Source organism: Nerophis ophidion, linkage group LG12, assembly GCF_033978795.1.
Source record: "Nerophis ophidion isolate RoL-2023_Sa linkage group LG12, RoL_Noph_v1.0, whole genome shotgun sequence".
NCBI classification, from domain to species: Eukaryota; Metazoa; Chordata; class Actinopteri; order Syngnathiformes; family Syngnathidae; genus Nerophis; species Nerophis ophidion.
The window spans coordinates 37,274,930-37,290,269 of NC_084622.1; the positions used below are offsets into that span (position 1 = coordinate 37,274,930).

Below are 15,340 nucleotides of genomic sequence, written 5' to 3' on the forward strand. Positions count from 1 at the left end.
ATACAACAATTAGCTTTAAAAACTCCCTTGATGAAGTAGTTGGACATACAGTATGTGTACCCTTAGAAACACGCTGGAGACAATCCAAATGATGTTCCAAAAAGAGAAGCCTTCATGGAATTTATTTTTGGAATCCATACAGTAACATCACACAGTTCTACTTGGATATTTTTTCAACACGTTTCAAAGTAATAGGGAATAAAAATGTTAGCAGTTGACGACTTTTTTTTTAATGTTGTCTGTCTGTCTGTGTTGGCCCTGCGATGAGATGGCGACTTGTCCAGGGTGTACCCTGCCTTCCGCCCGATTGTAGCTAAGATAGGCGCCAGCGCCCCCCGCGACCCAAAAAAGGGAATAAGCGGTAGAAAATGGATGGATGGAATCCTGTTGTAAATGTTTTTACTTTCAACTGTACTTGGAAATAATAAATTGAATTCAATTTAGGCTAACTGAAAATATTCTCCTTTTTTCGAATAGTTGCAATTAAGGCAATAAGTTAATCACAACAGCAGTAATTTCAGCACTTTGTTTATTTATACAGGTAAAGAATGCTTTCAAGCTATGTTATTTAAAAATTGTCTTGATAGTCAAGTTCCTCCTTGATCGTCTTAAAACAAAACAGCAGAGAAAATCAATCAATCAATCAATCAATCAATGTTTACTTATATAGCCCTAAATAACTAGTGTCTCAAAGGGCTGCACAAACCACCACGACATCCTCGGTAGGCCCACATAAGGGCAAGGAAAACTCACACCCAGTGGGACGTCGGTGACAATAATGACTATGAGAACCTTAGAGAGGAGGAAAGCAATGGATGTCGAGCGGGTCTAACATGATACTGTGAAAGTTCAATCCACAATGGATCCAACACAGTCGCGAGAGTCCAGTCCAAAGCGGATCCAACACAGCAGCGAGAGTCCCGTTCACAGCGGAGCCAGCAGGAAACCATCCCAAGCGGAGGCGGATCAGCAGCGCAGAGATGTCCCCAGCCGATACACAGGCAAGCAGTACATGGCCACCGGATCGGACCGGACCCCCTCCACAAGGGAGAGTGGGACATAGAAGAAAAAGAAATCTTGCCGATTGTATTGTACCATATGTCCCGGCAAGAAATCTGTGTTCAAAGGACTCCGCCTTGTTAGTGATTCCCAAAGCCCCAAAAAAGTCTGCGGGCTATAGAGCGTTTTCCGTTCGGGCTCCAGTACTCTGGAATGCCCTCCCGGTAACAGTTCGAGATGCCACCTCAGTAGAAGCATTTAAGTCTCACCTTAAAACTCATTTGTATACTCTAGCCTTTAAATAGACTCCCTTTTTAGACCAGTTATCACATTAATATTGATTCAAACATATTTAACATTTTCCATTAAAATAAAAATATACATAGCGTCTACAAACAACTAATTAAATTTAAAATGCAAAATTAGTTCCAAAAGATCAACTATTAGAGCAGGGGTAGAGAACCTATGGCTCTAGAGATCAGATGCGGCTCTTTTGATGACTGCATCTGGCTCTCAGATAAATCTTAGCTGACATTGCTCAACACAATAAGTAATTAATAATTCCGCTGGTAATCAGTGTTAAAAAATACGTTCAAATTATAATAAGTTCTCATGCATTTTAATACAACCATTCGTTTTCTATCACACCTGTTCAAGATGTCTCATTAATGGTAAGAAGTATTATATTTATTATTGGTTAACTTTGGAATAACAATGTTATTAAAAGAAAAAGAGACTTATTGTACTCTAAAAATGTTGGTTTTACTTAAAAAAAAAAGCACGCATTTAGTTGTATTCAGTGTTAAAAAAATATTATATAGCTCTCTCGGAAATACATTTTGAAATATCTGGCTTACATGGCTCTCTCAGCCATAGAGGTTCCCGACCCCTGTATTAGAGTCACACATAAAAAATACATTTTATAAGGTATTTATATGTACAAATTAAAAGAATAAGACTTAAGGCTTTTACTTTTAAACATTTAAAAAAGCTCCAGGCATTAAGTCGTCCGCAGTGGCGTAAATTTTAAATCTAGAGCAAGAGGTCGCTTGACAATGTCTCGTACTTTAACTCATTTGGTTGTAGATGTTTTAAATAAACAAATAAAGCTATATTTATATTTTAAAGTCGCACTTTTCATTCCATAAAGCGCTGCTATGTTGAAAATAGTTTTTCAGAGCGATCTCATTGAAGACCAAGCAGCCAATCAGAGTGTACATGTGTTCATTTCTCTGATTTGTTGACTTTTAAAAAAAAAATATACTGGTGTGTTTAAACTTACTCGAGCGCACAGCAGAAATCTCAGCGAGTGTAGAAAAAAATAGGGGGGAGGTTGAGAAAGCGCATTGGTCCGACTGTGCAGAAGGCAGTAATTATGGAGTGCGAATATGAATAATGGCAAACATGCAAACACTTCTATTGTGAATAAAATACATTTATATTCGCTCAAGTTTTTTAATTTTTTGCTGGAGTTTAATTTGTTTTCAAAATATGCATGTGCATGCAAAACATATTTTTATGTCCTCAAAATCTGCCTTTGTGACTTTAAAATTGAGACACAAATATAACATCATAGGAAGCAAGATTAGAAAAAACTATTTTACGTAAGGGTTCCCCTCCCTTACCATCTTTGTTGAAAATCAACGCCTGGTAAAAGTGTGATTTTTCTCACAATTTTAAATCCTGCCGTAACCCTAATGACGGTGTGTGTGAAGGTTTCCCCGCCCAAAAAAATCTGTGGAAACTAAACAAAAAACATAAGATCTCGCGTAAGCCCCCCATACCAATCTGGTCAAAAATCAACGCCAAAGAAAAGTGGCATTTTCTGACATTTTTGTGTGCTGCCAGCTTTTTAGTACATTTTATATATGTTTTGTGTTGCTTATCAAAAAGCTACAGCATATTCCAGCCTACTTATAGTGAGAGGCAAGGAAAAATAGAAACAGCGTCTCCTTCAATTTGATTTTGGTTTATTTAGGCTAACCACTCAAAGGAGGGGGCATGGAGGTTGGGTGAAATGTGAGTTGGGCGGCTCTTGGTGGTCTGATCCTCGGATACAGAAGCTAGCTCTTGGGATGTGGAACGTCACCTCACTAGGAGTGAACGAGTCTAAGCTGGTATGCGAGGTAGAGATATGTTTTGGCTGGATCCAGTCAGGCTCACAGCAAGAGCTCCGGAACCAGTCCTCTCGGGAGGGGCTGGACTTTCATCCACTATGGTATTGCAAGAAGTGTGAGTTGATGGGTGAGAGTGGCAATACTTGTTGCCCCACGGGTCAGAGCCTGTATGTTGGCATTTAACCCAGTAGACGAAACAGTAACTTCCCTTTGCCTCAGGTTGAGGGGACAAGTCCTGACTGTTGTTTGCTCATGCACCAACCAGTAGTCCAGAGTTCTGAGTACGGCCCTCTGAACCTGAGTGGTGTTTTGTTGTTGGAGTCTTGTACTTGTCACAGATTATCCATAACAAACACAATGTTCAGAGATAAGGGTGTCCATATTTGAACTTGGCACCAGGACTACCTAAGCTGCAGTTCGATGATCGACTTTGTGGTTGTCATCGGATTTGTGGTCATGTTTTGGACACCTTCTGCCCGAATGCACCTGAAATAGACTCCAGCAACCCCCACAACCTTAAAGAGGAGAAGCGGTACAAAATGTATGGATGTTTTGGACACTTGGGTGAAGAGAGGGGCGGAGCTTTTAACCAATTACCACCTGATGGTGAGTTGACTCCGATGGTGGGGCAGGATACCGGTCAGACCTGGCTGGCCCAAACGCATTGTGAGGGTCTGCTGGGAATGTCTAGCAGAGCCTCCCATCAGAGAGAGTTTAAATTCCCCCTCCGGACAAACTTTAAACATGTCACGAGGGAGGCATTGGACATTAAATCCAAGTGCCTCCATTGTTGAGACGGGTGATCGGAGCTGTGGCCGCAAGGTGGTTGTTGCCTACCATGGCGGAAATCCCAGAAATCCCTGATGTGAGGGATATTGCCAAGCTGAAAGAGTTCTATCAGGTCCTTTTGGCTCGGGGACTCCGGAGGCAGCGGAAAAATACCAGCAGGCCATGTAGTGTGCGGCTCTGGCGATCACAAAGGCAAAAACTCGGACATGGGAGGATTTTGATAAAGCCATGACGAATGGCTTCCGGATAGCTTTGAAGAGATTCCGGACCACCATCTGTCATCTCAGGAAGGGGAAACAGTGCACTGTCAACACTGTGTATGGTGGGGATGGTGTGTTGCTGACCTCAACTTGGGTTGTTGTGAATCGGTGGAAGGAATACTTTGAAGGCCTCCTCGATCCCACCCGCACATCTTCCTATGAGGAGGCAGTGCCTGGGAAATCCGTGGTGGGCTCTCCTATTTCCGGGTCTGAGATTACCAAGATAATAAAGAAGCTCAATGGTAATAGGGCCCTGGAGGTAGATGAGATCCGCCCAGAGTTGTTTGACAAGACTCTGCAACATTGCGTGGACTTCGGGGGGCGATGCCTCTTGATAGGCCGATCGAGGAGGTGGTTTATCTCTTTAAGAAGGCGAACCGGAGAGTGCATTCAGCTCTCATTAGATCATACTCAGAGGTAGTGATGGGTAGATTTACGCCTTGGGCGTACCATCCCTTGAGGTGTCAGTAGCCATTTTTATTAGCAGCTTGGTCATTGTTTTTATACAGAGTGTGGCAAATCTGTTTTGGTCCGTTGATTTTCTGCCTCGGATGGTACACTTATTTTCGCCTCGAGTTCTGTATAAAACCACGACGGGATTGTGCCGGCCCATGAATGAAATGGGTGCAGGTCTTAATGACCTGTGCCAGACGCTACCTTTGGAAAAGGAGGAATATTACGCCTCTGTTTTAGAAAGACAGACCTCGGATAAGCAGAAGAAGATGGATGGATTTATTGTCACAGAGTTATAGGGGCACTATGTTGTTTTTAAGAATCTGGTGCAAAAATGTCAGTCACTCACAAGTTTTTTAATTCACCTCACAGGCCACCAGTTTATTAGCCCAAATGATAAAAAAGAGAAAACCTAAAATAGCCCATTGAGGAACACTACTAGTTAAACTAAAGAAGTTGAACAAATGACTGAAGTAAACAAGCTACAGCAACAACGTACTTACCAAAATCACCTTACAATGTGTAACTGCCAAAAATGAGAGGATATAATGTGTGCCATGAGGAATGCTTCAGTTATGTAAATCACAAGTTTAGACCTAAGTGTTATATGTTTGCTAGCAAGGTAAAAATGTCAACACAAGCATCTGCTAATATGTTTACAGTGGTCCAAGTTCCTCTATACCAGTGATTCTCAAATGGGGGTACGCGTACCCCTGGGGGTACTTGAAGGTATGCCAAGGGGTACGTGACATTCAAAAAAATATATTCTAAAAATAGCAACAATTCAAAAATCCTTAATAAATATATTTATTGAATAATACTTCAACAAAATATGAATGTAAGTTCATAAACTGTGAAAATAAATGCAACAATTCAAAATTCAGTGTTGACAGCTCGATTTTTTTGTGGACATGTTCCATAAATATTGATGTTAAAGATTTATTTTTTTGTGAAGAAATGTTTAGAATGAAGTTGATGAATCCAGAAGGATCTCTATTACAATCCCCAAAGAGGGCACTTTAAGTTGATGATTACTTCTATGTGTAGAAATCTTTATTTATAATTGAATCCCTTGTTTATTTTTCAACAAGTTTTTAGTTATTTTTATATCTTTTTTCCACATAGTTTAAGAAAGACCATTACAAATGAGCAATATTTTGCACTGTTGTACAATTTAATAAATCAGAAACTGATGACAAAGTGCTGTATTTTACTTTTTTATCTCTTTTTTTGCTCTGATTAGGGGGTACTTAGATTAAAAAAAAATTCACATGGGGTACATCACTGAAAAAAGGTTGAACCACTGCTCTATACAACAGTAGCACTCTAGTGTTTTTAGGAATTTTCCGCAAAAATGTTTTGAACTAAACTTGGGGGCTGGTATGGTGTCATTTCCGGGCTGGATTTGGCCCCCAGTCTGCCAACTAAATAGCCCTACTTTACATTGATCACCAGGTAACCACAGTGTCAACATGCAGTCTTCAATAAACCTAAGATTTTGTCAATGTTGTTGGATGGTGAGAAGAAGGTGGACTAGGCTACCTGGAGTGAACCTACTCCTCATGCACACGGCACACAAAAAGGCCCAAGCTGACTCCGATCCACTGAATCACTTTGCCACTTTCCCCAGTCGTTTAACAGGTTTGCATGTAATTAGTTTGTCTGCTTTTTAGGCAAAAGAAGTTTATTTGGTAAGACTTCAGTGGAAGATTCATGTATGACAGACAGATCCCCTGTTTCTCCACCAACAGCTGTTGCTGGTAAGTTAGTCACACGTACGCACACACGCACGTACACATTAACAAAGATACAGTACACACAAACGGACACACGTACATCCACACAAAGAAGCCTGATGAGGGAAAGTAATGACTCACACTTGTGTTCTCCTGCATCAATGCCACTCATCTGCTCTAAATTCCACGTGGCCCGATCCACTTCCATAATCATCTCAACCTCATCTTCATCACTCATTATTTAAACGAATTCAACGTCTTTTGTTTGAAGTGCATATTCATTCTTATGAAACATTTTCTCTTGGTACTTTACTGGGTTGTTTGGGGAACTGTGAGAGACAATGTTATTCTTTTGATCTTCAGTGACATCATTATTGTTATCATGAGGAAGTTTCAGGTCATCATGAGTCATATTAGCGAACTGATCTTGATCAGATTTTCAACATATAACACCTAAGTTGCCATTTACATGACTAACAAGAAGATTTCAGAAAGGTTATTGTACTAGAATTTTCGTCTGTTACATTGCATTGCTCACATGTTTGTGTGTTTGTGTGCTTGTACGTGTGTGTTATAGATGAAGACGAGGGAATAGAGAGAGTGTGCGACACTCTACTTATGTGTATTATCACAGTGTTGAACCAAGGACTACGAAATGGCGGCGGGGTTGGCGATATACTAAGAAAACCTTCCAAAGAGGTCAGAAAAAAGATTTTACAATATTTAATTCGTTTCCCACCATCTAATTTCCGTGTTGGCTTTATATTCATCAAGGAGCCGCTGTTTGCAGCCCGTGTGGTTTACGACCTGCTCTTCTTCTTTGTTGTCATCATCATTGTTCTTAACCTCATCTTTGGTGTCATCATCGACACCTTTGCGGATTTAAGGAGTGAGAAACAGAAAAAGGAGGAGATCCTTAAAACAACCTGTTTTATTTGTGGTGTGTATAGCTCTGTGGTCTAAAAAGGGAAAAAACAAATATGTTTAAATAAGTTGTAAGACACTATCTTTTTTTTATCTTTCAGGTTTGGAAAGGGATAAATTTGACAACAAGACTGTGTCCTTCGAAGAGCACATCTTGTCTGAGCACAATATGTGGCATTACCTTTACTTCCTGGTTCTGATTCGAGTGAAGGATCCCACCGAATACACGGGTCCAGAAAGCTATGTCGCAATGATGATGGAGGTCAGTAAACAATCCCGGCACACACTATTTCTGGTAAATCTTGTGAAGAGAGGGCACATGAGGAAGAATACCTAACTTTTAGTGTAAATCCAGAATAGGTGGTGGACTTAGGGAATTTAATTTCACAGTTCAGGGGCAAGTTCACTCTTGTCCTTTACGGTCCGGTTAAAACAGTCGAGAAACTGTTTGCTCTTCTCGTATGGTCCTGTTGGTTAGGTGTGAACATAGTCTAGGACAGTGGTCCCCAAACTACAAACTGGAAGTCCAAGGTTTAAAAGAAGAACACACACACACACACACACACACACACATATATATATATAATTTTTTTTTAATCCGCTCAGGCAAATCAGACTGTCTAAAAATGCATTTTCACATCAATAACGTGACATCATCGCGCTCGGATTTTATATATATGTATATTTCTATATGTATATATGTATATGTATATATATGAGTATGTATATATGAATGTATATAGTATATATATATGTATATATACAAACAGACACACACACACACACACACACAGCCAGGCCCACCGCCAGATTTTTTTAACCTGATGCAGCCCCCGAATCAAAAAGACTACTGGTCTAGGACATCCTAGACCAGTGGTTCTCAAATGGGGGTACGCGAACACCTGGGGGTACTTGAAGGTATGCCAAGGGGTACGTAAGATTTTTTTTTAAATCTTCTAAAAATAGCAACAATTCAAAAATCCTTTATCAATATATTTATTGAATAACACTTCAAACAAAATATGAGTGTTCATAAACTGTGAAAAGAAATGCAACAATTCAGTGTTGACAGCTAGATTTTTGTGGACATGTTCCATAAATATTGATGTTAAAGATTTCTTTTTTGTGAAGAAATGTTTAGAATTAGGTTCATGAATCCAGATGGATCTCTATTACAATCCCCAAATAGGGCACTTTAAGTTGATGATTACTTCTATGTGTAGAAATCTTTATTTATAATTGAATCACTTGTTTATTTTTCAACAAGTTTTTAGTTATTTTGATGTTTTTTTTCCAAATAGTTCAAGAAAGACCACTACAAATGAGCAATATTTTGCACTGTTATACAATTTAATAAATCAGAAACTGATGACATAGTGCTGTATTTTACTTCTTTATCTCTTTTTTCAACCAAAAATGCTTTTCTCTTATTAGGGGGTACTTGAATTAAAAAAATGGCCACAGGGGGTACATCACTGAAAAAAGGTTGAGAACCACTGCTCTAGACCACCTCAGAAAAGATTGTTGGTCCACCTTTCAGTGGATTCTAGTCCTAAATGAGTTATGTGTGAATACCAGGGCGATCGCTCTAAGACTGCCAGGGAAGCTGAGATTCCCTTAAAATGTCAAAAAAACAACTGGTAAAATATTTTTTTTTGTTTAAATTTCAGTGACTAAATAAGCTCTAGAATGCATTTAACTTTTGTTTGGAATCAGCTACTTTGGCGACAGCCGCTGCAACTTTCTCATTCATTGTGGTAGCGTCACAGTGCATTAAACATTGTTGAAACTGAGCGTCCATTGACTTTAATGGGGGAGCATAGAGTGGAATGTTCCACTGCAGCGAAATTTGACAATCATTGGATAAATGTTTGGCTTTGTCCCGCCCATGGGATGCTCACCATCTCTATAAGTGTATGGAAAAGTGGGCTTTAGTAAACTTTGCTGGTCTGTACGCTGAGCTTCTGCATTCTGCATGATGATTGGATAATCAGTCTGAAGCTAAAATCCTTTTTGATTGACAGCAAAATTAACAAATCAGTGATCTTTAAATAGACAGTGAACCACTGCCGCATTTTTTAAGTTTCATTCCCTTGTTCCGAGTTGACAGGGAGAATTTTACTGTCCTTTAAGTGATGTTTTCTTTGTATAATATAGCATCTTTTATTTGTTTGTGTAGACTGTACAAATGTTTAGAGAGGAGCTGTAAATGAGCTTTCCCTACTTGAAAGGCCAGCAGCCAGATATGTCAACAAATAGGAGCCTTAGAAAAGCTGAGTGAAAATATTTAAAAAATAAAATGTTAAAAAAATGCCACCATAGAAAATAGTCCTCCAAGTGTATGTGACCTGGAAGACTTAATGTCGTTTTGGAAGCATGAGCCAGTCGGACATTGTATTGTACTGTACAATACCAATATTGTACAGTACCATTATTTGGCATTATTATAAGTGTGAACAATACGCAGAAACTGCTAAATTGACCACAAAGAGCCCGAATGCAGCTGAGATAGGCTCCAGCCCTATCTCAGTTTTTATAAGTTACTGCCAACGTTGAAATGATCCATTTTAATAGCTAAGGCAGTAGCATATAGCAGTTAGCATCCCATGACCCACAATGCACTTCTGCCATGACCCGCCCCCGCCGAATTCTTATTGGTGGACGTGTGTGTGACGATTGCTGACATTTTCTTTGTCTCTTCCGCGAATGAGATAAATAATATTGTTTGATGTTTTACGGTAATGTGTTAATAATTTTACACATAAGTCACCCTGGAGTATATGTCGCACCCCCGGCCAAACTATGAAAAAACACTGCAATTTATAATCCGAAAAATACGGTAAAAACAAACAATTACAATTATTTTATCATTATATATTTTATTTCTTTGCATGATCACAGTTCAGGCACTGCCTCCCGAGACCGCATATCATTGCTGAACATGTAGTGAGTGTGTGTGTTGGCTGGTGTATGTGTGCAAAGGGGCAGTTGCTAAAGGCCCAGCAGGTACTGCAGCAGCCACAGCGTTCTTACATAACCCATCTCAAGTGGTCTGCTAATAGCTCAGCCTGCCTGGCACGTACTGTCCTGTCCTTTTGACTCTCTCTCCCTCACACAAACACATGCACACAACACATCACAACACATGTCACATAATGGGCCTTTCATTTACCCCATAAAACACATGCACACACACCACATTGTCGACAAAAGAGCAGCAGAGTCGGCAGAGTTGCAAAAGAGCCTGTACTTGTCATGTGTACTGAAGGCGGAGGTCAAATTTTGCTTGATGGGATTAAGTGTATTGAGGTTTATAAATAAAGGACAGTGTTGTATTCCATTATGTGTTTGATTAACTGTGGAAAATCATCTATCGTCATATCTCTTTGTGTTTGAGGTGCAATCTGTGTCATCAATCATTTTAAACAATCGGAATTGTTATTTTAGATTAGATTAGATAGTACTTCATTTATTCCGTCAGGAGAGTTCCTTCAGGAAAATTACAATTTTCAGCACAATCCCATTCAAGATCAGACAAACATTACAAGGAGACAGAACAGGATCGCTGACGGGTCTGCCGGCTTCCAGCGCCCCTTACAAAAAAGATAAGATACAGGTAAAAGGGGGGGGTAATGGGAGAAAAAAATAGAAGATTATAATAAAAAAAGGGGTCTTAGCCTGGGCCCTGGAGAGGGGGTGCAGACTGAGGCCAAGGGAAAACAACAACTCATAGCCATAGTACACATCCCTCTTACATGTCTGTAAGAGGGAAACATCAACCATCAAAGAACACAGAGGACTTTAAAGACATTAAAGCAGCAGATACAACCAGACACTTCTACATACAGCTATGAATAAAAAGTAAAAGAAACATATCCACTGTGGTGGCCTCTGCGGTGTTCCACGCCATCGTCCGCCTGGGTGGAGGGAGCATGGCCAGAGACAGAAGCAGACCCAACAAAGCAACCAGGACAGCCGACTCCACTCTCGGCCAGTGTCCAGTCTGAATGGATGAGCGAGGAACGTCCAAGGTGACTGAGGTGTCCGACACCTGCTCACCCAGCCAAAACACTGCGAAGCCTCTCCGTCCCAGCGCTCAGTGCTAGCTCCGCAGTCCTGTCCCCTCATCCGCATCTCCTCCAGTCCCTCCAAACCGACTCCGGTGTGGCAGACACCCAGCAGCTGGTCTCCTTGGCCTAAAGGCTCCCGGGAGGCAGATCCAGAAGTCCACAAAAAAGCACCACAGAGGTCACGAAAGTGCCACCCCTTGTCACACAGTCCCAAAGGGTCCCGGACCAAAAAGCAAAAAAGTATAATAACACATGAAAACAAGAGTCCATAAAAGGTCAATGCATCAATCGCAGTTGATTTTTCTTGCAATATTTTTTTATTGTTTTCTGGTGAACAGTCAAACATCATGCGAACCTTTTAACTTTTACAATAACATACAATACATACTGTAAGTCTTAAAATGTTCATGTGTAACACCTTGATTTTCAGACGTCCACTTTTTGTATGATTCGGTTCTCGTCAAACATTTTCGCCAATAGATTTCCCTGGTTTTCGTATAGCGTCTTGGTTTTTGTATGGCAAAAACATTGTGTCTAACAAGTCATTTTGTCAGTGTACAATTAAAGGCCTACTGAAAAGAGGTTTTCTTGTTTACACGGGGATTGCAGGTCCACTCTATGTGTCATACTTGATCATGTTGCGATATTGCCATATTTTTGCTGAAAATATTTAGTAGAGAACATCCACGATAAAGTTCGCAACTTTTGGTCGCTAATAAAAAAGCCTTGCCTGTACCGGAAGTAGCAGACGATGTGCGCGTGACGTCACGGGTTGTAGGGTTCCTCACATCCTCACATTGTATATAATCATAGGCAAGAGCGATTCGGACCGAGAAAGCGACGATTTCCCCATTAATTTGAGCGAGGATGAAAGATTTGTGGATGAGGAAAGTTAGAGTGAAGCACTAGAAAGAAAAAAAAAAAGGCGACGGCAGTGGGAGCAATTCCGATGTTAATACACACCTTTACTAAGATAATTCTGGAAAATCCCTTATCTGCTTATTGTGTTACTAGTGTTTTAGTGAGATTATAAAGTCATACCTGAAAGTTGCAGGGCTGCGGTGACCGCCAGTGTCTCTGAGGGAAGCCATATGAAGGAGCCAAGAAAGTCACAGCTGCCTTTTTGACAGCTGCTGCAGGAGTACGCAAACTCCGCTCAAGTGTCCGTTAAGAGCCGACTTAATATCACAATTTTCTCTTCCAAAAACTTGCTGGTTGACATGTGGTAGAGAAACATGTTCGCTTGACCGCTCTGTTTCACATTAACGCTTTACAACAAACAAAGAAACACCGGCTGTGTTTTGGTTGCTAACGGCAACTGCAATTCACTGCTTTCCACCAACAGCATTGTTCTTTATAGTCTCCATTATTATTTGAACAAATTGCAAAAGATTCAGCAACACAGATGTCTAAAATACCGTGTAATTATGCGATTAAAGCAAACGACTTTTAGCCGTGAGTGGTGCTGGGCTAAAATGTCCGCTCCAACCAATAACGTCACAAGCACGCGTCAACATTCCGCGACGTTTTCAACAGGATACCTCGCGGGAAATTTAAGATTGCAATTTAGTAAACTAAACCGGCCATATTGGCATGTGTTGCAATGTTAATATTTCATCATTGATATATAAACTATCAGACTGCGTGGTCTGTAGTAGTGGGTTTCAGTAGGCATTTAAATACACTTTGGTGCTTTTTTTTGCATACAACTGCAATCTAAGCCACAATGGCTTGCGATAAAGAAGGTGAGAAACACCATTGAATTCAAGCATTAACTCGTAAGAAGGTACCTCTGCCTCACCTTGTCAGTCTCTGCTAATTGCCTTCTTTGCCAACAAGTCTTTAAAAAAAAGTTTAAAAGTTTATCCATTTTAAATTATCCTTCACATGTAATTCACGTTGTTCTCTGCATGGAAAGCTGTAATTGTTGTATATTAAATGTGGTTGTGTTAGTATTTTTTTGGTGTTTTGAATGGATTGATTTAATTTTGTTTTATGGGGAAAACTATTTTGGATTTCAAACTACAGTAGCTGAAACAAAAGCTAGTTTTGAACAAAAACTAAAATATGACATTAATGGTATTTTTTTTATTTCTATTTTTTATTTCATTTTCCACGATTTAACTCTTACTCAAATGTTGTATAATATAACTTATTTGGTGTCTTTTACTTGTTTACCTACAAAACATTTGCAAAAAATGACATTTTGCACTGGTGGCTTTTATCTTAACCCCCAGACCTTTCAGGAAAGGTATATAACGTGTTGTGTGATGATAGTGTAAGTTTTACTTTAAAGTTTGAGAACATGATTTCTTGAATGCATGTGGCAGTAGCAGATTGCTGGTGGTGTTGTTTTGGCCCCAGGCTCCTGATATTCTTGTCTGAAGTCTCCAGTTGGTGTGCATCTCGACATGTACGATACAGTGTGTACATTGATGAAAAGGTGACCGCGGCACAGTGCAATCAACATGTGGAATCACATGGAAGTCTGTAACTTCATGCAAATTTAGCTGAAAAAATTGATCAGTTAAGCAGCATAGAATGCTAAGTCATGGGGGGTTTGGTTTGGTTTGGGTCTAAACATTTTATTATATAACCTCTAAGAAGAACACACAAATATTTGATCTTTAGAGGTTTTAAAATAAATGGTTTGGATTTTCCTGGAGCCCTTGATGTAGAAGCATAATGTGGTTCTTGGGCTGTAATATCTTCCCAGGTTTATGACTAGAATATGGTACTGTCAAAGGGGAACTGCACTGTCTTGAGAGTTTTGCCTATCATTCACAATCCTTATGTGGGACAAGTACACATATGTCTTTCTCTTTTTTACACATTTGATTGTAATATTATAAATAAATGTTTGCAACAGTTTGCTAACAAAGCAGGTAAAGGGTGTTCGATCTATTACGCTTATAGAGCCAACATTATACATATACAATACATGGTGTCTAAATATGTAGGGTAGTAACCAGCACATTATTGATAACGTAATATTTACAGTATTTTGGTAATTTTAAGCATTACCATAATTTTTTTTCTGTGCGCAATGATTTCCCAGAGCGCATAGCAATGTTCGCTGTTTCCTTTAACAACAACAATTACCACTAATCATGACAGACGTGAGGTGAGAGGACAACAACGACTAATTTAGAACCTTATATTTTTGAGCCTGAATAAACGGAGAATGAACTTCAACTTTTAGAAGTTGAGCGATAAGCAGATCCAAATCAAATCTATGAACATATTAAAACAAACACTTACTGCAAGTGTTAATTTATGACAGCAGTTTTTAACTTACTTTTAGTTAGTCTTTTGCTGAAAAATATCTTTTAGTTTGTCATATTTTAGTCATCTAAATTGATTTAGTGTTAGTCGACTAAAGAGCTGATTCACCAAAGGTTTGCGTGTACTAAAACACGTGCAAAAACTTGATAGCACACGAAAAGCTGATCTACTAAATGTGTGCAAAATGGATTTCGTCTGTCAAGTAGACAGAATAAGGCGTGCAATCCATTTTGCGTCTGTTGATACTTTTGATACTTTTATTAGTAGATTGCACAGTACAGTACATATTCCGTACAATTGACCACTAAATGGTAACACCCGAATAAGTTTTTCAACTTGTTTAAGTCGGGGTCCACGTTAATCAATTCATGGTACAAATATATACTATCAACATAATACAGTCATCACACAAGTTAATCATCATAGTATGTACATTGAATTATTTACATTATTTACAATCGGGGGGGGTGGGATGAGGAGCTTTGGTTGATATCAGAACTTCAGTCATCAACAATTGCATCAACAGAGAAATGTGGACATTGAAACAGTGTAGGTCTTATTTAGTAGGATATGTACAGCCAGCAGAGAACATAGTGAGTTCACATAGCATAAGAACAAGTATATACATTAGAAGTACATTTGAGTTGTTTATAATCCGGGGAGATGGGTTGTGAATGGAGGAGGGTATTAGTAAAGTGTTGAAGTTG

General features: G+C 39.5%; 1 protein-coding gene across 5 annotated transcripts in view; it reads left to right on the plus strand.

The window, feature by feature from the left end:
* The window catches only part of itpr2 (inositol 1,4,5-trisphosphate receptor, type 2), a 155,078-nt gene that overhangs the window by 116,134 nt on the left and 23,604 nt on the right, over positions 1–15,340 (plus strand). For all 5 annotated transcript variants that reach the window (XM_061917516.1, XM_061917519.1, XM_061917517.1 and 2 more), the window contains exons 52-55: positions 6,292–6,378; positions 6,932–7,053; positions 7,129–7,294; positions 7,380–7,540. In XM_061917516.1, the coding sequence (XP_061773500.1) occupies positions 6,292–6,378; positions 6,932–7,053; positions 7,129–7,294; positions 7,380–7,540 (536 nt within the window). The remainder of the gene's footprint in view (positions 1–6,291; positions 6,379–6,931; positions 7,054–7,128; positions 7,295–7,379; positions 7,541–15,340) is intronic.